Source organism: Girardinichthys multiradiatus, chromosome 24 (assembly GCF_021462225.1).
Source record: "Girardinichthys multiradiatus isolate DD_20200921_A chromosome 24, DD_fGirMul_XY1, whole genome shotgun sequence".
In the NCBI taxonomy this organism is placed as follows: Eukaryota; Metazoa; Chordata; class Actinopteri; order Cyprinodontiformes; family Goodeidae; genus Girardinichthys; species Girardinichthys multiradiatus.
This window is the reverse complement of record NC_061816.1, coordinates 18,829,736-18,854,158: the sequence shown is the minus strand read 5'-3', so window position 1 is coordinate 18,854,158 and position 24,423 is coordinate 18,829,736. Positions and strand designations below refer to the sequence as shown.

Sequence of the window (24,423 nt, the reverse complement as noted above, 5' to 3'; positions counted from 1 at the left end):
CATCACAGTGTTGGCAGCATCATGGTTTTCTTAGCTGGGACAGGAATGATGGGGAGAATTAATGGGAAGACAACATACTAAACAAACCGCTAGAGCTAAAGTGGAATGGTCCAGTTCAAAACATGTTCATGTTGTAGAATGGTCTAGTCAAAGCCCAGTCCTGAATTAAATTTAAAATTTGTGGCAAAACATAAAAAAGGATTTTCGCAGCTGCTCTCCATCCAAGCTGACTATGTTGAGTTATTTTGCAGAGAAGAGTGAGCAAAAGTAATGACTCAGGGGCTGAAAAACTCTAAAAGGCATGTATCATTTTCCTTCCACTTCGTATTTATGCCCTAACTTGTGTTGGTTTTTCACATAAAATTCCAATAAAATATATTAAGTCTATTAGCTTTTATGTTGTTCTGCATAGTCAGATACGCAACATTAACCATACTTCCAAAGCATATAAGCTATCGCATTTGGAAAGAGGTTCCTTTATTTGGCAGGCATTCTCATGTAATCATCAGTCTGTGCTCCTGTTTAGCCTATGAGACTACTGGCAACAGCCTCAAGCTCACTTAGGCTAGCTGCAGAGCCGCAGAGAATTATCTTCCTGCCAAGCAGCAGCTTTGTTTAATACATTAAAGGTTTTTTTAAATAGGTCAGCTCATTATAGGAAATCAAACTACACAGGTCTTTAGTCATCCAATTAAATGTCCTCATATATTAAAGAAAAAATCAAAACTCTCAGAAATCTACCTTAAGTTTTATATCTCTTTAACAATTGCCTTGTTCATCTCCTGATTTTAATTTGTATTTTTGTGTTGTTTCCTCCCTCTTCCAGGCAAGGAATATTGCTGTCTGTGTTGAATTCAAGGACTCTGATGACGATGAAGCCCAGCCACTAAAGGTACTTTTACATGAAACAGTATGCTCTTTCATTATAGCTGTTATGGTGCTCTAGGCTGAAAAATCAACCAAATCAGGTGGGGCTCAAATCACATGGCATGTGAACAAGGTGAGCTTGAGTTTTTTACTGAGTAAAAAGTAACTAAAAAGACAACAAAAAAATTTGTTTACTTTTTTTGCTTAAATATATGCTGTTGAAATCCGCATTCTTCTGCAAATGTCAAACGCTGCTACAGCACATGTGAAGGAAAACCTAACACTGCACTCTGAAGACACCATCCATTTAGTGAAACCTGGTGGTGGCAGCATCATGATGTGGGGATGCTTATATTCAACAGGAAGAGGGAGGCTAATCAGAGTTGATGGGAGGATAGATGGAGCTACATACAGGACAATCCTTTATGGATTATAATGTTTGCAGATGACATTGTGATTTGTAGTGAGAGTAGGGAGCAGGTGAAAGAGAGCCCACAAAGGTAGAGGTTTGCCTAAAGGTTACTAATGGTTTATCTATTTGTTCAATCATTTATCTTCTGCTTTTATTGCCATCTTATTATTGCCATCTGTTTTGATTTGCTACAGTGCATCTATGGGCGTCCCGGAGGACCTCTGTTCACTAAACAGGCATATGCAGCCGTCCTTCACCATCAGCAGAACCCTGAGTTCTATGACGAGGTATTTCTGCCTGTGTTGTTCATCATCAGAGTTCATTTATGTAGCAACTTATTCAAAGTATCTTGAATCATCAGCTAAAATCATCCTTACATTTTCTTCAACCACTCTTAATCAGAGCCATTATGAATCTGTATATTTTTGCCTATAGATAAAAATAGAGCTGCCAACTCAGCTGCATGAGAAACATCACCTTCTCTTCAACTTCTATCACGTCAGCTGTGAAAACAACAGCAAGAAGAAGGATGCAGTAGAGACTCCTGGTAGGCTGCTAAATATCTCTGGACATACAGGGGTTGGACAATGAAACTGAAACACCTGGTTTTACACCTACACCACACTAATAATTTATTAGTATGGTGTAGGGCCTCCTTTTGCGGCCAATACAGCGTCAATTCGTCTTGGGAATGACATATACAAGTCCTGCACAGTGGTCAGAGGGATTTTAAGCCATTCTTCTTGCAGGATAGTGGCCAGGTCACTACGTGATACTGGTGGAGGAAAACGTTTCCTGACTCGCTCCTCCAAAACACCCCAAAGTGGCTCAATAATATTTAGATCTGGTGACTGTGCAGGCCATGGGAGATGTTCAACTTCACTTTCATGTTCATCAAACCAATCTTTCACCAGTCTTGCTGTGTGTATTGGTGCATTGTCATACTGATACACGGTACCTCCTTCAGGATACAATGTTTGAACCATTGGATGCACATAGTCCTCAAGAATGGTTCGGTAGTCCTTGGCAGTGACGCGCCCATCTAGCACAAGTATTGGGCCAAGGGAATGCCATGATATGGCAGCCCAAACCATCACTCTGGGCATGCAACAGTCTGGGTGGTATGCTTCTTTGGGGCTTCTCTCCACCGTAACTCTCCCGGATGTGGGGAAAACTGTAAAGGTGGACTCATCAGAAAACAATACATGTTTCACATTGTCCACAGCCCAAGATTTGCGCTCCTTGCACCATTGAAACCGACGTTTGGCATTGGCATGAGTGACCAAAGGTTTGGCTATAGCAGCCCGGCCGTGTATATTGACCCTGTGGAGCTCCCGACGGACAGTTCTGGTGGAAACAGGAGAGTTGAGGTGCACATTTAATTCTGCCGTGATTTGGGCAGCCGTAGTTTTATGTTTTTTGGATACAATCCGGGTTAGCACCCGAACATCCCTTTCAGACAGCTTCCTCTTGCGTCCACAGTTAATCCTGTTGGATGTGGTTTGTCCTTCTTGGTGGTATGCTGACATTACCCTGGATACCGTGGCTCTTGATACATCACAAAGACTTGCTGTCTTGGTCACAGAGGCACCAGCAAGACGTGCACCAACAATTTGTCCTCTTTTGAACTCTGGCAGGTCGCCCATAATGTTGTGTACATTTCAATATTTTGAGCAAAACTGTGCTCTTACCCTGCTAATTGAACCTTCACACTCTGCTCTTACTGGTGCAATGTGCAATCAATGAAGACTATCTACCAGGCTGGTCCAATTTAGCCATGAAACCTCCCACACTAAAATGACAGGTGTTTCAGTTTCATTGTCCAACCCCTGTATATTATATGTGTTCATGCTGTGTAAATTATGGGCATATAATGCATAATATAAGGCTGGTGCACCAGTCAACACCATTAGTGGTGCTAAATAACAAACTGCATCTTTTTCCTCTCTTCAGTGGGTTCAGCTTGGCTGCCACTCCTGAGGGATGGTGGCAGAGTCATCATGAATGAACAGCAGCTGTCTGTGGCTGCAAATCTACCTTCAGGGTATCTCATCTCCCAGGATGGAGTCAACAAGGTAAGAGGAGTGAGTTGTTACTAGAAAAAGCTAGATATTAAATTTGTATGTGAAAGGTTATTTGGGGGTTGGGTATACATAGATGTTTGACTCTTAGAAGATTACAAAAAAAGTTTGCAAATTAATTTGAATCCATGACTTTAATTTGAAAATACAACTTAGCCAATGCAGTTTCCTCAAGTGTCTCCACTTTGTATGAAATTCATTTCAAGGTTAAAAGATCAAAATCCTGTTTTCTGAGATTGGATTAGGACATTATGCAGGTCTTACAGGCGTTTACACCAGACAGCTTTGAAATCGGTTTAGCTTTAAAAATGTAATCTATAAAACAAGCCTCTGAAGTCTTTGATGCAGGTCTGCTTTAACGTAAACTTCATTACTGCCATTTTCTAATCTTGGCTAAAGTGTTTTATAATAAAACCCCTTTCCGCTTTTGCGTTTCTGCCTTATGCTTCAGTAGTGAAGGTAGATATGCTGCTTTAGCTAAATACAACTCCACCATGGCTTTTATGTGCATCTGATTCTTTAGCATATTCAACTGACTCAACTGCTGCAGCCCCTCTTTAGAGAAACAGTGTTCCAGTTTTACCTGCTTCAACAAGAACAAAACAAAGGGGAATTTTAGTAAAACAGAAGAAAATCAATATTGATCAATACAGTTTTGTTTGAATTTCTTGTATTTCTTTTATATCCCCTGTTGTGTAAAAATAAAAAATAAAATCAATAAAGTAAAAACTTTGATAAACCGCTAAAAGCAAACAGCTTCATCAACCTTTAATAGTTAAAAAAAAATAATATGTGTTTTTGGTAAATAACCATAAAGGTTAATTTGTGTAAAGAAACACAGCTAGTTATTAAAATTCAATATTAGGAATTGATACATTAGACATTGAAAAATGGAATAAAATGTGAGATGAACAAATTTAGCAAGCTCTTCAGGTCAAATGCTTTTTTAGCCAAGCATAAAAGAGAAAAAAACAAAATTTATTACATGGTTTAGTATTTCCTATACTTCTTTAGTTTTTCTCCTACTTTTGCTTTGTCAAAAAAGGTTTTATGTTACGTTGTCGTAGGACTACTTTATGTTTAATACTCAAATTAAGTTTCTATTTATAAGCCCGCCTAGTGTTGGATGTTTGGCAAATTTAGTTTTGCCATCAATAGATATGAACTTCATTCACTTCTCAGTTGCGATGTCTGAGATAATGTAACAGATGTTTCAGATATCATCACAGGTAACTTTTGAGCTAGCTAGCAGCTAGCATAGTTGTCTAATTCTTCGAGATTCCAAAAATCATCCATCTTTAGTTTAATCTTTTGGGATATGCACATTTCAGAGCCATTCAGGCCTAAACTCTTGGGGGATTTAGGTTAGATTAAGCATGTTTTTTGCAGTGTAGCAAAAAGTATGTGGGTATTGCCTAGCTTAATGGATCATCTAAACATTCAACCCATAGGTGTATGGTTTCATTTGATTCATAGGTTCATGCTGTCAAGGTTTTTGACAGGGTAAGGTGTATTTTATAGGCCAAAAGACTTTAGTATTAGTACCACCTGCTGGTGAGAGATAGTGAATGTACAGATAAAGCACATAGCTTGTAGCAGAATGTATTTTTCAGGGTTTGGCTGCAGTGGGAGGTTTTATCTGAGGAAGAAAGAAAGGATAACAATAGGGTCCATGCTACGCTGAAGGTATAGAAACACCTTGCCTCTGATAGGTTGAATCACTAAAATAACCAAAGAAATAGGATCCAAAACTATTTAGCAAAAAAACAAAAAAAAAAGAAGAAAAACGTCCAACTGCAGTTATCCGGCCAGCAATTTATTTAAATGCATGCTTTGGATTAGGGTTAACAGGGGTCCTGTTAATATGACATTTTAGGTAAAGAGTATTCTATGAACAGTTAATATGGTGAATTTTTATCTGAGGCACTGTGCCATGTGGGCATAATGCTTTTATTGGTTTTTGTTTTTCAAATTTGAGGAGTTGCTTTCTCATTGATCAGTGTGCAGCACAGTAATTCATACCCATTTATTACTGCAGCAGTCTGGCTCAGAGATTAAATGGGTAGATGGAGGCAAACCTTTGTTCACAGTCTCAACCCATCTTGTATCTACAGTATACACTCAGGTAAATAGACTTACTTCATGTTATATCTAATAATGTTTATCTGCTGCATCACTGCAGGGCTTTCTAGATAAAGAACAATGATTCAGTCTCATAAAATGCAAATAATTAATTATTTCGCCAGGATCAGCATCTGCACAACTTCTTCCAACACTGCCAAAGCATGGACATGTCAGGACAAGCTTCAGAAGGAGAGCTGATTAAATATCTGAAGGTACTATGAGCTCCATTTACCTTTAAATGCCCCAAAGAGAACCGGACACCGAGTTCATTTATCGACCCATTAAAAACCCTTTTATCTAAAAGCTGAGGTTTGAAAATATTACTTATTGTTTTCAATTCCATGCTTTCTAGAGTCTTCATGCTATGGAAGGTCATGTGATGGTCAACTTTCTGCCCACCATCCTTAACCAGCTCTTCTGTGTCCTCACCACGGCAACACACGAGGATGTGGCTGTCAATGTAACCAGGTAAGGCCTGTGCACTGATGCACGTAGGGGAAGCTGCAATAGCCTTTTCCTTTTAACAATGTGCATGGCTGGTATTTAACAACAATAGCTGTTTTATCTGATTTCTAGTTAATACCTGCGTTCTTCTTTTAATTGGACATTTATTACACTTATTATTTATTTTATGACTTATTTTCACACTGACTTACTCAAAAATATGAGTTATTCCTTTCTATTTTTCTTCAGGGTAATGGTTCATGTAGTGGCGCAGTGCCACGAGGAGGGACTTGAGCATTACCTGAGATCCTTCGTCAAGGTAGTTTTGTCATAATATCAATGATATTTAGTGTGTTCATTAAACAAATAAGATATACTAGTGATATTTTCACTTTTGTTTCTCCTTTCAGTTTGTGTTTAAGCCAGAGCCGTACTCCTCCATCTGTCTACGAATGGTTCACGAGGAGCTGGCTAAAGCCATGACAGCCATCCTCAAGCCCTCCACAGACTTTTTAACAAGCAACAAGCTGCTGAAGGTAACCCAAATCTGTTTCTTATTCTACTGTGCATAGGCAAGGGAGGGATTAGACCCCTACAAAATCTGAAGATTTGTACCTTGCAAAACCATTTCTGTGCCATTCCTCAAAGAAAGTGAAAGAAACTCAACAACTATATGGAATAGGTACTCGATTTGTGATGTTATGTAAAAGGTTACATGACAAAAGGTTAAAATGACACTGAATCTTAACAGGACTAAGTTACAGATGGTCTAGCAGATGGAAGTACAGTGCTTTGCAAATATATTCATACTCCTTGAACTGTTTGCTATCGTGACATAAGATCAGATTTGAATGATTAGCCCTACATACATTATTCTATGGGTTGCAAAAAATTTACTGCATAATCTTGAACACAGTATCCCAATGGTTTAACATGGTGGTGGGAGCATCATGTTGTGTAGATATGTTTTTTTTCAGCAGGGACAAAAGATGGTTATAGAATACCAACAGAAGAGATTCTGCTAATCCAACGAACTGAGCATAGAGCATAAGAATGATTCTGTTCTCCAGTGACAGTTAAAGTTGAGTGAAAATTCAAAAATAATTTCTTAATCCCAAAGGGAAATTAAATGTCATGTAAGACCTGTAACTACAAGTTTTTTTTTTTGAATATCTTTTTTTTTAGTCATTAACAGTTAAAGAGCATACAGTAAAACTCTTTTTTGTGAATTGTTAAAATAGGTCTGAACATTTTTAAAGCATTTTATGATCAGTAATCATCTTTTCCATCAGTCATAACAGGTAATTTAGTTCTTTGCCACATAAAATGGATGACCTTCCTGTCTCCATAGGGAGATGGTAAGAACAAAACAGTCAAATAATATGCATTTCATGGAGGCATGATTGAAGAAACATATTTTAGATCAACACCTCTATTCATAGCTTTCAGACCATATGAGAAACAAAAACGGCAGACAGCTCAGAAAGATGAAAGGAGGATGGTTTACAGTGCTTGTTAAGGCAGATGGTACAATACTGGACCCATCACTGTAAAGGAAAACCTTTGCTCAAGGACTATTGAACTGTCACAACTTAGTTTCCATTTTTGCTTTTTAACATGAGCTTGCCAGATTTTTGTCCATGTTATCTACAAAGAAAATATGGTTGGGCCATTTTTTTATATTTTGTTCCACTAGTTGCCTTTATTCATTAGTAGCTTGACAGAGGGATGTGCAGAAAGAGATAAGGAAGACATGCAGTAAATGACTCAGGGTTGGGAATCTTACCAGTGTTGAGGACATAGTCTTCATATATGGAGCGCTGAACCTTGTGGCAACACAATCTGGGGCCTTTTGGAAGCTTTTCCCAAACCACCATATACCGCTATCACATCAGTCAACACACTGAATATATACAGGTCCTTCTCAAAATATTAGCATATTGTGATAAAGTTCATTATTTTCCATAATGTCATGATGAAAATTTAACATTCATATATTTTAGATTCATTGCACACTAACTGAAATATTTCAGGTCTTTTATTGTCTTAATACAGATGATTTTGGCATACAGCTCATGAAAACCCAAAATTCCTATCTCACAAAATTAGCATATCATTAAAAGGGTCTCTAAACGAGCTATGAACCTAATCATCTGAATCAACGAGTTAACTCTAAACACCTGCAAAAGATTCCTGAGGCCTTTAAAACTCCCAGCCTGGTTCATCACTCAAACCCCAATCATGGGTAAGACTGCCGACCTGACTGCTGTCCAGAAGGCCACTATTGACACCCTCAAGCAAGAGGGTAAGACACAGAAAGACATTTCTGAATGAATAGGCTGTTCCCAGAGTGCTGTATCAAGGCACCTCAGTGGGAAGTCTGTGGGAAGGAAAAAGTGTGGCAGAAAACGCTGCACAACGAGAAGAGGTGACCGGACCCTGAGGAAGATTGTGGAGAAGGGCCGATTCCAGACCTTGGGGGACCTGCGGAAGCAGTGGACTGAGTCTGGAGTAGAAACATCCAGAGCCACCGTGCACAGGCGTGTGCAGGAAATGGGCTACAGGTGCCGCATTCCCCAGACCTGGGCTACAGAGAAGCAGCACTGGACTGTTGTGGTCCAAAGTACTTTTTTCGGATGAAAGCAAATTCTGCATGTCATTCGGAAATCAAGGTGCCAGAGTCTGGAGGAAGACTGGGGAGAAGGAAATGCCAAAATGCCAGACGTCCAGTGTCAAGTACCCACAGTCAGTGATGGTCTGGGGTGCCGTGTCAGCTGCTGGTGTTGGTCCACTGTGTTTTATCAAGGGCAGGGTCAATGCAGCTAGCTATCAGGAGATTTTGGAGCACTTCATGCTTCCATCTGCTGAAAAGTTTTATGGAGATGAAGATTTCATTTTTCAGCACGACCTGGCACCTGCTCACAGTGCCAAAACCACTGGTAAATGGTTTACTGACCATGGTATCACTGTGCTCAATTGGCCTGCCAACTCTCCTGACCTGAACCCCATAGAGAATCTGTGGGATATTGTGAAGAGAACATTGAGAGACTCAAGACCCAACACTCTGGGTGAGCTAAAGGCCGCTATCGAAGCATCCTGGGCCTCCATAAGACCTCAGCAGTGCCACAGGCTGATTGCCTCCATGCCACGCCGCATTGAAGCAGTCATTTCTGCAAAAAGATTCCCGACCAAGTATTGAGTGCATAACTGTACATGATTATTTGAAGGTTGACGTTTTTTATATTAAAAACACTTTTCTTTTATTGGTCGGATGAAATATGCTAATTTTGTGAGATAGGAATTTTGGGTTTTCATGAGCTGTATGCCAAAATCATCCGTATTAAGACAATAAAAGACCTGAAATATTTCAGTTAGTGTGCAATGAATCTACAATATATGAATGTTAAATTTTCATCATGACATTTTGGAAAATAATGAACTTTATCACAATATGCTAATATTTTGAGAAGGACCTGTAAAGGTTTTGACCATTCCTCTACTTGCCAACACTTGGTCAGCCAGTCATTTACTTGTGTATTCACTCTTTCCTTCTCAACTTTGCCAAAGCAGCAATTGCTGAGGTAGAATTTGTTACTTTGTACCTGTGTGAAAATGTCACCACACACATCAGATTTAAAACAGTAGCGAAATCTGTTTACTGTGTTAGACAGATTTGGTTTCAGATCAAATTTTACTTAATGTGATTACTGCTTACATATTGCATGGTGGCAAAGTTGTTAGCCCTGTTGCCTTGCAGCAAGAAGGTCCTGGGTTTTAAACCCAGCCTGTGTTTTTTCTGCATGAAGCTTGCATGTTCTCCCCGTGCATGCATGTGTTCCTCCGGATACTCTGGTTTCCTCTTACGGTCCAAAAACATGACTGTCAAAATTGTCCCCACATTTGTCTGTGTGTGCATGCATGGTTATTTGTCTTGTGTGTCTATGTGTGGCCCTGTGATGGACTGGCGATCTGTCCAGGGTGTACCCCACCTCCTGCCCAATGATTGCTGGAGACAGGCACTGGCAGCCCTGCGACCCAGCACAGACAAGTGGATGTAGACAATGGATGGTTGGATGAATGAAATTAGTACTAAATTCAGTTTGCAATGATTATGAAGTATCCAAATCTTTCCAATTTAAATGAAACTCCCTCCCTTTGTCTTCTGTTATTTGATGTAATTTCAGCAGCATTTATCTGATGCTTTCAGCACATTCAGGGCATCTGGACAAGTCACGTCGAACATAAAGTTTCACTTTATGTCGACGACTTATTACTTAAATTTATTTAAAAACTCTAGATAGTGGCGTTGCATGGTGTAGCGGTAGAGCGGGCACCCATATACACAGGCTATAGTCATCAATGCAGCCGTCCTGGGTTCGATTCCCAACCTTGACACCTTCGCTGCCCATCTTCCCCCCTTTCTCTTATTATTTCCTGTCTGGTAACTGTCAATAAAGGCCACTAGTGCCAACAAAATAAAAATAAAATAAAATCCCCAGATTTCTTCACCATCTGTGGTGTCTTTGCTTCCCCAATTTGGTTTCTTTTCAGGTTAAAATAAAATTTGGTAAAAAGTTAACTTTGCATTATGGATGAAGAAGCTCTTAAATCTTACTTGTCATCCCTTTCATGCGGTCAAAGAACAGTTTATCTGGGAAAAACAATAATAAGAAAGTACAAATGTCTTCACAGAGTTTTGTCATATGGATCACGTGATCACTATTTCTATGTTTTTATATTTATTTCAGACATTATCTTTTTTTTAATTATCAATTCCTTTTTGTTACCCTGAATTCTCTTCTTTCATTTTACTTTTGGAAAAGCTAATGTTCCTGAGTATCTAGCAAGTGTTACCCAAATCCAGAAGGAAACCGTTCTGCTTTTATTATTGGGAAACTATCATTCTTTAAACTACTGGTCACAATTCAGGGATGATATAGAGGTACATCTCAGTAAACTAGAACTTTGTTTAAATTTGAATGTATTTCGTTACACGGAATGATATGCTGTTAACAATTAGTTCTGGTAATTTGGATAATTCTGGCTTACAGCTAAAGAGAAGTGAAAATTCTGTTTCTCAGAAAACTATAATGTTACGTAAGAGTAGTAAAAAATATATTTTTTAAGACAGAAATGTTATGCTATGGCCATGTTGAGGAAGACTGCTGATAGTTTACTGACAACATCTACAGCTGGTAAGGCACAAAAAGTCAGGCCAAATGTCATTGCTAAAGAAGCAGTGCACAGAGCACTGTATCCAGGCATATTAATGGAAAGTTGAGTGAAAGGAAAAACTGGGGTAGAAAAAAGTGCACAAACAGGGATACCTGCTTATTTGCTTGGGATTTGTTTTTGGGTATTGTTTTGTGTATTGTTGTTATATCATATCAATATATTTAGCCAAAAACTGTAGCAAAAAATTAAATGTTGACCCTGTGCTTCTACACGTACACTGATGTTTTTGTTTTATATTTCAGCACTCATGGTTCTTCTTTGAAGCTCTGGTAAAATCGATGGCTTATTATCTCATAGAGAGTGGTAAGGTCAAGGTAAGTCTCTTTTTCTCTTTTCTTCTCTTCCTGAGGTTATCCCTTACAAGCCTAACTCCTGTCTGCCTATTCATGTTGTTTCCTGTTCCTAGCTCTCGAGGAACCAGCGTTTTTCCACTTCCTTCTACCATGCTGTAGAAACTCTGGTCAACATGTTGATGCCGCACATTACCCAGAAATATAAGGATAATCTTGATGCTTCTCGCAATGCTAACCACAGCCTGGCAGTTTTTATAAAGGTTGGTCCACCTCCCAGCTCTACTGCAGGGAAAGTTTATATTTAACTAGAGGAAAACTTTAAGGATGGTTCGATGATAATCTGTGTGATTTACTGTCCACTTTATGTCCAGCGTTGCTTCACCTTCATGGACAGAGGCTTCATTTTCAAGCAGATCAATAGCTACATGAACTACTTTGTGCCTGGAGACCCAAAGGTGTCGTCTTTTATGTTTCATGGAAGATTTTACTCTAGCATTAAAGGCTTGCACAATTCCTTAAAATGTTATTTATCATATGGTTCTCCCAGACTCTGTTTGAATTTAAGTTTGAGTTCCTTCGGGTGGTTTGCAACCATGAGCACTATGTGCCTCTGAACCTGCCGATGCCATTTGGAAAAGGCAGAATACAGAGGTTTCAAGGTGAGTCCATCTACAAACTGCCTTTTTTATTGCATTTGTTCCATCATTAACTAAATGTTACATGTGTCAATTTGTGCTTTCTGCAGATCTTCAGCTTGACTACTCTCTGACCGATGACTTCTGCCGAAACCACTTCCTAGTGGGCTTATTGTTGCAGGAAGTGGGCGGGGCACTTCAGGAGCACAGAGACATCCGCCAGATGGCCATCCAGGTGCTGAAGGGACTGATGATCAAACACACGTTTGATGACCGTTACGCTGCTAGAGTAAGTGATGCAGCTTTCTTAACACAGCGTTTCCTACACTTCTCAAAGATTCACTAGACTCGTAGCATAAGATTCTTTGTTGTTCTAGCTTTATAAACGTGTTTCTTACATAAATTAAGACTGTCTTTCAAGATTAACTTCCAAATTGGTAGAGAAGGATTTTCTTTATAACTTTAAGTTCTGCTTTGAAGGTAATGGTTTGGGGCGCGGTGCATGGATTGCTGCTAGAGCACCCAACCCATACAGGTGTCCCTGGTTTGAGTCCTGATCTCACATGCCTGTGCTGCTTCTGTTACCCCTCTCTCCATGGCACTTCTTGTCTACCAACTTTCAAAAATTAACAAAAATAAGGCCCCAATGCCACAAAAAATCTTTAAAGGTTATAGTTCCTAATGAAACCGAGGCACCATTGATGACGACTGTATTTACTGTATCTCTGGTAACAAATGTTTTCTATGTGATTTCTATGCATAATACACATGGCTTTTAAAATTTTATTACAAATTAAAACATTTATGTTTGTAGAACCACCTTTGCTGCAGTTTACCGCTGCATGTTTTCATCGTTGTCCTGGAAGGGGAACATCTGTCTTAGTCTTAAGTCTTTGCAGCAAGATTAGCTGCATTTATTGGAATTAGCTTTGTCCATCGTCCAATTAACTCTGACCAGATTTCCTGTTCCAGCTTAGAAACAAATCCATAGCATGACGCTGTCTCCATCATGAGTTCAACTTTCCAACTTTAACTAGTAAAGCTTTTGAAACTCAGGTTTCTTCCTGAGGATACTGAATCGAATACAAACAAGCAATCTTGATGGGGGATCGTGGTGAGTTGAAGATTTACTGCTAGCTGCTGGCTTTCTGCTGGTTTTCTTAGAAAACTTTGATGAAACTGTTTTATTTGATGCTAGCTGTTTTTATGTACAGTTGTTTGTAAGTTGGCACTCAGGCACAGTCTGACTCCTGAGCACCTTTTGTGTTTTATTTTAGAGTCACCAAGCCAGACTTGCCACGCTCTACCTCCCTATGTTCGGTCTTCTTCAGGAGAATGTCTGCCGACTTGACATCAAGGACTCCGCTCCTCTCAGCAATCACAATGTAAGCCTCCCACCTAAAGGTGGGAATCCAAATTGGAGCTTGTCTTTGTTTTGTTCACCTCATAGTCGAAAGCAGACCTGAAGTCTCTCAAAAAAAAAAATGGCTGGATTAGCTTGCCAAACATGATTACAGCTGCAGGGACAAACACTTCCTTGGTTGGTTTTTGCTTCAGACCATGAGGGAGGATTCCCTGGTACCAAACTCCATGGTTACTCCTCAAAAACCTGGAAGCTGCATAGAAAATGCTCTCCACAAAGATGTGTTTGGGGTCATCTCTGGAACAGGTGACTCCTCCCCGCCTTGCTTCAAAATGAACTAACAATTATTTGGCTATAATATCACTGAGAGCATTAATATATATCCTGTTCATTAGCCTCACCTCACAGCTCCACTCCTAATGTGAACTCAGTTCACCATGCCGACTCTAGAGGCTCTTTGGTTTCGACCGACTCTGCAAACAGCCTTCTGGACAAGAGCAGCGACAAGACCAACTCTCTGGAGAAGGTGCGTTGAGCTTCAACTGTTATGTGTGTAACACTTTGGATCACATTTTTGGGATTAAAAAAACCCTATTTGGTGGCATCACAAACGATGCTGAAAAGGACCAGAAATTCAAATTGGTTAAAATAAAAAAATCTACATTTCTCCAATTTCCTCATAACAATTACAGACCTGCAAAATAAGCTCTGGTGTTCTTTGAATTTTTTCATTTTGTCACGTCACAACTACATATTCCAATGTATTTTTAATATAGACAGTGTAAAGTAGTGCATATTTGAGAGGTGGCAGGAAAAATGATACATGTTTTTTCTACTTTTTTATACCTAAAAATCTAAAAGGTATGGATTGCATTTAATGTTCCCTCTTATTTTTCATGTTTCTGGGCATACACACAAGCTCCCTGAGTGCACTGAGGACCACTGTGGCCACACACCATTTATTACACCTGTTCAAAACCTGGGATCATAGCAAGTTACATGGCTTATTAAAATAATGAAATTACAGCAGCAATTTCCATTAGTTTGTATTTATTATAAGTGATTTGGCCCACTTAAAATGAAAAAGACAAAAATCTTATTGCTCATGAGATGTGTAGTATGTTATGTTATGTGAGAGTCCTGCTTTGGCCTGGATGAGGGTCCAGTTGTGGCCTGGGTGACGGTCCTGCTCTGGAAGTAATGAGACATATACACCTTTTCAGACATTTTGTTCACATTAAAACATTCACATTTTGCACAATGACATGTGCTGTAGCTTGTGATACCATGTAAATTCCTGCAACTCTTTGTAAAATATGTATTTACACAGTTTATAAGCCTTCCTACTACCCATGAAGTATCTGGTAGTAACATCTATAATGATTAATATCCATAGATAAAAAATCTTCATAAATGTCACTAGAATATGCAGAAATCTGACTTGAATTTTACCTCATTTTTCACATTTGTCCTCACTTCTCCAGTGGTTGTACACTTTGTCCAGGTTGATGTCTCCGGCTGCTTCTTGTTTTGGCTTTATGTGCATCAGCTGGTCCAAATGTGTCACTTCAAGATGATTTTTGAATGCTGTTTTGATATGATTTATTAAACTGAAGCCACATTCAGTCCACATTTTCCCCTCTGAAAACTTGCTTGCTACTTTGTCTTCAGTGCATGTTTTGCACTTCAGACTGGGATGCAGGTTTCATTTCCTAGTAACCTAAATATAAAGCCACAGCTTCAGTGGGATGATTTAGATCATTGCATAACTGTGTTGGATTGGCCTAGTCACAGTCCAGATCTAAACCCAATGTAGAATGTGTAACAATACTTGAAAACTGATGTTTACGGACGCACTTCATCCAATCTGACAGAGCTTGAACTATTTTGCAAAGAAGAATGAGCAAATCTTTCAGCCTTTAGATGTACACAGCTGGTAGGGATATGCCCTAAAAGACTCAGAGGAAAACATAGTTCTACAAAGATCTGACTTCAGGGGTCTGAATACAAATTACATACTTATATTAATATATGTATACAGTACAGACCAAAAGTTTGGACACACCTTTTCTTTATTTTCATGACTATGAATATTGTAGCTTCACACTGAAGGCATCAAAACTATGAATTAACACATGTGGAATTATATACTGAACAAAAAAGTGTGAAACAACTGAAAATATGTCTTATATTCTAGGTTCTTCAAACCTTTTGCTTTGATTACTGCTCCGCACACTCTTGGCATTCTGTTAATGAGCTTCAAGAGGTAGTCACCTGAAATAGTTTTCACTTCACAGGTGTGCCCTGTCAGGTTTAATAAGTGGGATTTCAAGCCTTATAAATGGGATTGGGACCATCAGTTGTGTTGTGCAGGAGGTGGATACAGTACACAGCTGATAGTCCTACTGAATAGACTGTTAGAATTTGTATTATGGCAAGAAAAAAGCAGCTAAGTAAAGAAAAACGAGTGGCCATCATTACTTTAAGAAATGAAGGTCAGTCAGTCCGAACAATTGGAAAAACTTTGAAAGTGTCCCCAAGTGCAGTCACAAAAACCATCAAGCGCTACAAAGAAACTGGCTCACATGAGGACCGCCCCAGGAAAGGAAGACCAAGAGTCACCTCTGCTGCAGACGATAAGTTCATCCGAGTCACCAGCCTCAGAAATCGCAGGTTAACAGCAGCTCAGATTAGAGAACAGGTCAATGCCACACAGAGGTCTAGCAGCAGACACATCTCTAGAACAACTGTTAAGAGGAGACTGTGTGAATCAGGCCTTCATGGTAAAATAGCTGCTAGGAAACCACTGCTGAGGAGAGGCAACTAGCAGAAGAGACTTGTTTGGGTTAAAGAACACAAGGAATGGACATTAGACCAGTGGAAATCTGTGCTTTGCATCTCTGGGAACTCCTTCAAGACTGTTGGAAAACCATTTCAGGTGACTACCTCTTGAAGCTCATCAACAGAATACCAAGAATGTACGGAGCAGTAATCAAAGCAAAAGGTGGCTACTTTGAAGAACCTAGAATATAAGACATATTTTCAGTTGTTTCACACTTTTTTGTTCAGTATATAATTCCACATGTGTTAATTTATAGTTTTGATGCCTTCAGTGTGAAGCTACAATATTCATAGTCATGAAAATAAAGATAACTCTTTGAATGAGAAGGTGTGTCCAAACCTTTGGTCTGTACTGTATATATACTGTATATATAAAACAATAGTCTTTTCTTTACATTTCAGTATTTTGCACCATTTTGTGCTGGTCTCTTATGGCAGTTCTTAAAACATGAATGCGCTAGGTCCTACAGCATTGGGTTGTCTGTTAAATTTTATGTTTTAACACAAATCCTGTTTTGACTCATTTCATTTTTACATTATCGACACCTCTTCTCTAAAGAGGTCACACACCCGCCCTGTGGCCTCCCAACTCCAACAAAAGGAGAAATTTACCAGGAGGCACTCTGTCAATGCCCCTATCGCCCTGGACCCAGAGGAGCGAAATCCATCTCTGAACCTCGTGACGAAGCGAGTCACTATGGACTTCTCTCTGCTCACTGTGCCCCTGCCTGACCTACTGCTGGACAGAGACAGTGACGATCAGAAAGCAGCTACACACTCGGGGGTGGATGGGGAAAACATACCAATACAAGTACTCAGTTTGAATCTGCTGGCTCTCCACCATCTGCTTTTTGTTTTAGATGTACATAGTCTTGATTGTCATTTTAAAGCATTCCTTTGAAGTGTTTGCAGTTTTTTGGTTTTCAGGCTTCAAAATGAAAATGGTTTGCAGATATCTGTACAGTTTATCCAACGTCTTTCAAAGGTTTATCCTTTACCTCTTTGTTTCCCACTCCATGCTGCTTCAGGTGATGTGCAGCAGCACTGAGTAAACCTCTCTGGCTCTGTTTAAAACGTTCTTCCTCTTGTTTGTTTGTTTTTTATTGAGTGATGTGCTTGATCTCTTCTGTTAACAGTTTTCTTCAGCTTTGCCAACTAGTACCAACATTTTTTCTCATGGATTTTTTTTCTTTGTGCATCAGAGCCAGTGTGTGTCGGCAGTGGGCAGTGCTGTGCTGCGCTTTGACAAACTGGACCGAGACGAGATTGGAAAACTGCTCATGTGCTTTCTGCACATCCTCAAGAGCATGTCAGAGGGTAGGACTGCATGTTGGACTTGGAGCTCCTTGTATAAGTATTCAGTGCCTTGAGCTTGTTAATTTCTTTCTGTATTAAAACCACAAACATCATTGTATTTTATTGGGATTTCATGTGATAGACCAACACAAAGTAGTGTATCATTGGGAAGTAAATTATACACTTATGTAAATTACTTTACAGTAAAATCCACATATAAAAGTGATCCATGTTTAAACCAAAAAAAGTTAAAACCAGGTATTCACATACATTGTTTGAAAAAGACACCTAACTTGTTTTTTTCTCATTATCTGGCATAAAACCCAAAAATCAAACTTTTCTTGTTTTAGCTCATTTTGGTTATTCAAAATAATTTATTTACCACATGCCAGAATAGTATGACAGAAAACATTTTTGAGAGTTTTTTTTTATTACTGTCCTCAAATTTCTATGCCTAACTAAGTTAGGAAAGTCCATATGATGTTATGTGTTTACAGGCTTCTGATAGGTTAATTATCAATCTTTGAGTTAAATGGAGGCACACCTGTGGATGTTTTTTAAGATAACACCTCAAATACACTCCATACTTGTGTGACAGGAAACAAATCAAAACAAATAGGATGAGATATTAGAAAGAGAATTGTGGACCTCTACAAGTCTGGTTCAGCCTTAGGTACAATTTCCAGATGCCTGAAGGGGCCACATTCATCTGTTCAAACAGTCATACACAAGTTAAACAGATTTGGGATGGCCAGCCATCATACATAGGAAGGAGACAGGTTATATGTTGCAGAGGTACAGCAAATTACCCTCAGAATTGACCGTCAGAACTAAAGCAACAGACCATCGGAAGAGGCTGGATGAAGCCGAGGAAGTGACAGGCCTCTGTTCAGACATGGGCTGAAAGGCTACTTGGTGAGGAGTAATCGCTTACTCCAAAAGTAACATAGAAAGCCATATTGTAGTTTTCATATGCACAGAGGGAGAGAGACTTTAATTTGTGAAGCCATGTCCAGTCGTTTAATGAAACTGAAAGTGAGGCATTTGGCCACAATGTCTGTAGTTACATTTGGAGGAAAAAGCAGAAAGCCAAAAAGCCTGAAGACACCATCATGTCGAAAGTACAAAGGTAGCAGCATCATGTTGTGGATGTGTTTTACTGCAAGGGGGCTGGTACACTTCACAAAATAGACAGCATCATGAGGAGAGAAGTATGTCGAAATACTGAAGCAACATCTCAAGACATCAGCCAGGAAGTTTACACTTCGACAACAACATGTTTTCCCAATTTACAATGACCCTAAGAATACATACAATTAAAACCATGTCTTTCCCTTCCACTTCACAATTATGCATCAGTTTGTGTGGGTCGATCTTATAAAATTCCATAAATTCCATAAATTACATTGAAATGTATTGTTGTAAAGTATCAAAATAAGAAAAGGTTCAGGGGATATCAATACTTTGTAAACCGTTGTATTAAACGTTATTTTGATGCAGTCTAATGTCCGGTAATTATCCTCTCTCTGTTTTCTTTTTCTTTTGCCAACTTTAGAGGCCCTGTTTGCCTATTGGAACAAAGCAGCTCCTTCAGAGTTAATGGACTTCTTTACTCTAATAGAGTAAGTACTGCCAATGACTACCTCTATGGGTAGGTGATGGAAAACAAACTCTATACAACTCTCATACTTTGAGTGCGTCAGAGTCTTCCTGGCTGCTGGTTCCAAAGAGGCAGCATGATGTTTACCCTGAACAACAGCTTGATTCTTAGAAAGAAAATTCAGCGCATATATTGGTGGAGTAAATTGGATTTCTGAGGGGTGTCAGTGCAGCTGCTGTTAAAAAATCCAATAGATATCTGCTGTTAGCATATTATTAGGAATATAAAATATTTGTGCCCACAGTGTTTTGTATAGATGATATGAAAATTGTAAGTTTAAAAGAAAACGAAAGACTTGTGAATTTGAGTATAAATTAAAAGACTAAACATTCAACTCTAGTGTAGGTCAATGTGTTAGCTTTGCTAACACATTTAAAATAGCTGTCAATCATGATTTTGTTTATGCTAATGTGCACATGATTTAAGCATTTAAACACCACAAAGCAGTTAGTTGCAGTATACAGTTCAGGCCACAATTATTCATATTCCTGACAGAGAATTGTTTCTGCTTGTACAGGAGGCAGACATCCTTCAAAACTAAATATTACAATGTCAAAGGAGCATCAGTTGTATTTACAAAACGGCATGTTGAAAATTATTCATGTGCTTCTCGATGATCGGTGGAAAAATCTTTATTAGCATTATAGCAATCAAAGCTTGAAATCTCTGAGGTTGGAAGGCCTCCTTTCCATCTCCCTAATCTTTAGCTCCCTCTACAGATCCCCTATCAAACTCAAGCTGGGATTCCGCTTGAGGTTTGATAGAGGCTAGGCTGCTCCAAAATGTTAATATTATACCCAGTCAGAATAAATGACGGTCAAAGACGGGATTTGAAAGGTTTACATTAAGCTTCTTGAATGGCCTCAGCCCTATTAAAAATAGTAAATACATTTGTAATTGGAGTAATTAAAAGCGGGGTTTTGGTGTCAGCAAATCAAATAGTTTAAATTAACTTGATCAATTCTGCAAAGAACAGTGGTCAAATATCCTGCCAGAATACTGCAGGGATGCTACAAAAAGGTGTGGTTTCCTTGCAACTTGCAAAGGGACATTTAACCAACTATAGATTGGGGCCACACTGATTTTGTTTCTTGTTATGAGTGTGCACTTCTTACCAGATGCATTCAGCTGCAAAAGCTAAGGTTCTGGTAACGATTCCTCACTGAGGTCCATTTGTGTTTTGTCCTGCAGAATCTGTCTCCATCAGTTCAGATACATGGGGAAAAGATTTATTGCCAGGTAAAGTCCGTCTGGTTATATGGTTTGTTGATTTAATTCTTGAAATTAAACATATTTTGCTTTTAGTCTTTTCACTAACACATCTATACCTATACAAATATACCTATGAATCTAACTACTCACAGAATGTTTTAATCTTTAGCACTTGGCTTTATCTTTTATCTGTAACACTGCTGCCAAGTTGTTTTGCGAATATCCTTATGGCCCTGAGCCCCTCCTGCATGGGTAAGAGCTTTTTTCCTTCTCTTTGTGCTAGATGCATGACATTGACTCTACAGATTTGAATCTATCGGCTGTGTTTTGTCCGCTACTCTTGTTTTATACTTGAAAACAGATGGAATAACAAATAAAATAAAAAACACATTTGTAAATATGTTAGGGATTTCTGTTTTTTTTTTTTAAACCTAAATGTTGTGGTGTTTTTCTTTTCCTATCAGGAGTCAGGAGGGTGCAGGACCTGTAGCTGCAGACAGGAAGTCTCTGACTCTTCCTGTGTCCCGTAACAGGGCAGGGATCCTGCACGCTCGTCTGCAGCAACTGGGAGCTCTGGAGAATGCTCACACCATCAATAACAGTAAGCTCTTGATCATGCTAAATCATTATTTATATGGGACAATAATTTGTTAATTTGTTTGGACTTTTATCAAAAAACAGTTTTTATTATTCTTATTCAATGATAAGGTTTGTAGAATTGGAAATTTGAACAAATCTAGAATTTGATGCAAGTAAGGTGAATAAAAAAGGTTGTAGTAGATTTTCTTTTTATACCCAGGTGAGGTGTGACACCCTCACCAGTAAGTCATCTTATTTTAAAAAATGTACATAAAGCGGTCATCCTGTCATTATAACTAGTATCTTGTTGCAGTTTCTTGCGAAAGTACTCATATCCCTGTAATTTTATTTTCACAATTTTTTTTAATTAAATGGGGTTTATATGACAGATCAACACAAAGTAGCGCATAATGTGGACATTATTGCTCAGTAAGTAACAGAGAGAGTTCCAGACCAGCTCACTTTCCTCTTTTTATTATCTTGGCTAAAACAGTTCTGTCGCAGAAAATTAGAATAGTGTCAAAAAGTCAATTACTGCATTTATAGAAAGTTCAGTGGACGACAAAAGTGTTTTAGGAAAAGGTGCACCAGCAACAGGGATAACTGCAGCCTACAGAGGACTGTCAAGCAAAATCCATTCAAAAATTTGGGGGAGCTTTACAAGAAGTGGACTGAGGCTGGAGTCAACGCCTAAAAACCCACTACACACAGACGAATCCTAAACATGGGCTACAAATGTTGCATTTCTCGTGTCAAGCCACTTCTGAACCAGAAACAGCGTCAGAAACTTCTTACCACCTGGGCTATGAAGAAAAAGAACTGGACTGTTGCTCAGTGGTCCAAAGTCCTCTTTCCAGAAGAAGTTAAAGTTTGCATTTAATTTGTAAATCAAGGAGTCCGGAGAAAGAATGGAGAGGCACAGAATCCCATTGCTTGAAGTCATGTGTGAAGTTTCTAAAGTCAGGGATAATTTGGGATGCCATGTCATCTGCTTGTATTTGTCCAGTGTGTTTTCTGAAGCCATTTCCAAGAAACTTCATGCTTCCTTTTGCTGACAAACTTTGTAGAGTTGCTGGTTTCATTTTCCAGCAGGACTTGGTACACACTGCCAAAGGTACTAAAACCTGGTCCAGTGATCATGGTGTTAATGTGCTTGATTGGCCAGCAGATCTGACCCAAACCCGAGTATTGTCAATAGGAAGATGAGAAACACCAGAGCCAACAATGAAGATGTTAATTTAAGATCAAACTGGCTTGAAATTTCTCACTCTGTGTGTAATGAACCTATGTAATATATAAGTTTCACTCTCTGAAATTAGTGACAAAAAATATGAATTTACTACTACTTCTATATATGTTCCTAATGGCTGTTTTTGCTATGAGCCAAATGGGCTGTTGCCAAGGATGGCAAAAGAGGGGGGTGGCGCACAATCATCAGATTAAAAAAAATACAACTTAAAGTCGCCTTGAACAAATTTTCCATTGCTTTGGTGAGTTGGCGCCCCGTTTCTGCTTTTAAAAAACAAAGGAGACTATTTTATGGGTTTCGTGTGGCGCTACACAAATATTTTGTGGATTTCCTGTTTTGATGAATAAAAATGTATGTCGCACAATGTCTAATGAAAATATGCATTTGTGCAACATATGTAAAGCATACATGTAGGAACATTAAGAAAGGGAAACAAAATAAAACATTTAATCATTTAGCAGAAATAGCACAGAGAACCACAGAACTATGTAACAACTGTCATAAAAATACATAAAGATGTTCTGCTAGTAAATATTGATAAAATCAAGCATATTCAAATTGATTACATTGAGCTAAGCTTCAGAGAGCTAACAGTTCAATTTACATGGAGTGATATTAAATTTAAATAAGGAATAAAGCCAAATGTCATTGTTTATATTTGTTTGGTGGAAATCTGTTAATAGTTTGCTGACCTCTAGTGGTGGACATTTGTAAAAACAGCAATGGGCTTTTAAATAGTACTAAATCTGAGTAAAAAATGATTTAAGGGCACTACTGAAGAGGTAAGCAAGATGTTTTTGGTTCTGATTCAGTACAGTTCAAAATGTTTTAATAGTAATGGGATGAAAACAGAAGAATTCACTGTATTAATCACCTAAAATGAAAACAAGTCATTTGTGTGTTTTCAGTGTACACCCATACAGAAGCAGACATAAACAGCCAGTCCCTGCTGGAGGCCAACGTGTCTACAGAGGTCTGTCTGACTGTCCTGGACACACTCAGCACCTTCATCATGGGATTCAAGGTATTAATCTTCTAGCACTTAAACATTCATCATGCTTGAAATGGTATGTTACTGGCTGGTCATCAAATAACACACACCTCCTTATGTTTACAGACCCAGCTAAATTCAGATCTGGGCCACAACTCTTTGATGAAGAAGGTGTTTCAGGTACATCTGTGCTTTCTGCAGATCCCTCAGTCAGAGGCTGCCCTTAAACAGGTTTTCACCTCCGTCAGGACCTTCATTTTTAAGGTGAATAAATTGACTCCTGTTTCATATCTCATCAATTCACTAAGCTTCTGCTCCTACTTACAATCTAAATCCTTCATAACCATTTCTTCCAGTTTCCCTGCACGTTCTTTGACGGCAGGGCTGACATGTGCGCCTCGCTCTGCTATGAAATCCTCAAGTGCTGCAACTCCAAGCTGAGCTCCATCCGCAGTGATGCAGCCCATCTTCTTTACTTTTTAATGAAGAGTAACTTCGACTACACAGGTCGAAAGTCATTTGTACGAACCCACCTGCAGGTATGAGATACAGCGCCTCGCAAAATTGTTCATGCATCTTGAACACATTTCGTCATGTTACAGCCATAACAACATATTTTATTGGGATTTTATGTGGTAGAGCAACACAAAGCAATGCATAATTATGAAGTGAACAAAAAAAATAATACATGGTTTTTGAAATGAAAAAGGGAAATTCGAGGCATTCATTTGCATTCAGACCCCTTTACTATTATGCTTCCAAATAAAAATCCAGTAGAACCAGATGCTTTTAGAAGTCAGTTAATTTGAAAACAGACCCCACCTCTGTATTATTTAATCTCTTTTTTTTTTGTCAAATGAGTTAATACATTTTGAAAAACACCTTTCATTGTAATTACATCTGCAAGCCTTGTCTGATTAGATCGAGCCTCTATGAACATCAATTTTCAAGTCTTGCCACAGATTCTCCATTAGATTTAAGTCTAGACTTTAACTGGGCCATTCTAACACATGAATACACTTTGATTTAAACCATTCTGTTTTAGCTCTGGCTGCATGTTTAGGGTTGTTGTTCTGCTAAAAGTTGAATCCCCATCCTCCCCATCCCCGATCCTAATTCTATAGAGTTCCAGTGTTGTCCT

The 24,423-nt window shown here is 38.8% G+C and overlaps 1 protein-coding gene across 14 annotated transcripts in view; it reads left to right on the top strand.

Moving 5' to 3' along the window:
- LOC124861568 (dedicator of cytokinesis protein 9-like) overlaps positions 1 to 24,423 on the top strand; it is an 88,387-nt gene that overhangs the window by 46,776 nt on the left and 17,188 nt on the right. For 9 of the 14 annotated variants that reach the window (XM_047355385.1, XM_047355391.1, XM_047355381.1 and 6 more), the window contains exons 17-40: positions 827 to 892; positions 1,474 to 1,566; positions 1,715 to 1,826; positions 3,233 to 3,354; positions 5,399 to 5,485; positions 5,607 to 5,696; positions 5,837 to 5,952; positions 6,178 to 6,247; positions 6,339 to 6,464; positions 11,406 to 11,477; positions 11,570 to 11,716; positions 11,828 to 11,911; positions 12,004 to 12,115; positions 12,202 to 12,380; positions 13,369 to 13,476; positions 13,649 to 13,760; positions 13,850 to 13,980; positions 17,498 to 17,612; positions 19,147 to 19,213; positions 20,443 to 20,490; positions 20,928 to 21,064; positions 23,200 to 23,315; positions 23,409 to 23,546; positions 23,639 to 23,821. In XM_047355385.1, the coding sequence (XP_047211341.1) occupies positions 827 to 892; positions 1,474 to 1,566; positions 1,715 to 1,826; positions 3,233 to 3,354; positions 5,399 to 5,485; positions 5,607 to 5,696; positions 5,837 to 5,952; positions 6,178 to 6,247; positions 6,339 to 6,464; positions 11,406 to 11,477; positions 11,570 to 11,716; positions 11,828 to 11,911; positions 12,004 to 12,115; positions 12,202 to 12,380; positions 13,369 to 13,476; positions 13,649 to 13,760; positions 13,850 to 13,980; positions 17,498 to 17,612; positions 19,147 to 19,213; positions 20,443 to 20,490; positions 20,928 to 21,064; positions 23,200 to 23,315; positions 23,409 to 23,546; positions 23,639 to 23,821 (2,631 nt within the window). The remainder of the gene's footprint in view (positions 1 to 826; positions 893 to 1,473; positions 1,567 to 1,714; positions 1,827 to 3,232; positions 3,355 to 5,398; positions 5,486 to 5,606; positions 5,697 to 5,836; positions 5,953 to 6,177; positions 6,248 to 6,338; positions 6,465 to 11,405; positions 11,478 to 11,569; positions 11,717 to 11,827; positions 11,912 to 12,003; positions 12,116 to 12,201; positions 12,381 to 13,368; positions 13,477 to 13,648; positions 13,761 to 13,849; positions 13,981 to 17,497; positions 17,613 to 19,146; positions 19,214 to 20,442; positions 20,491 to 20,927; positions 21,065 to 23,199; positions 23,316 to 23,408; positions 23,547 to 23,638; positions 23,822 to 24,423) is intronic. The other 5 variants (XM_047355393.1, XM_047355388.1, XM_047355390.1 and 2 more) reach the window with 2 other exon arrangements.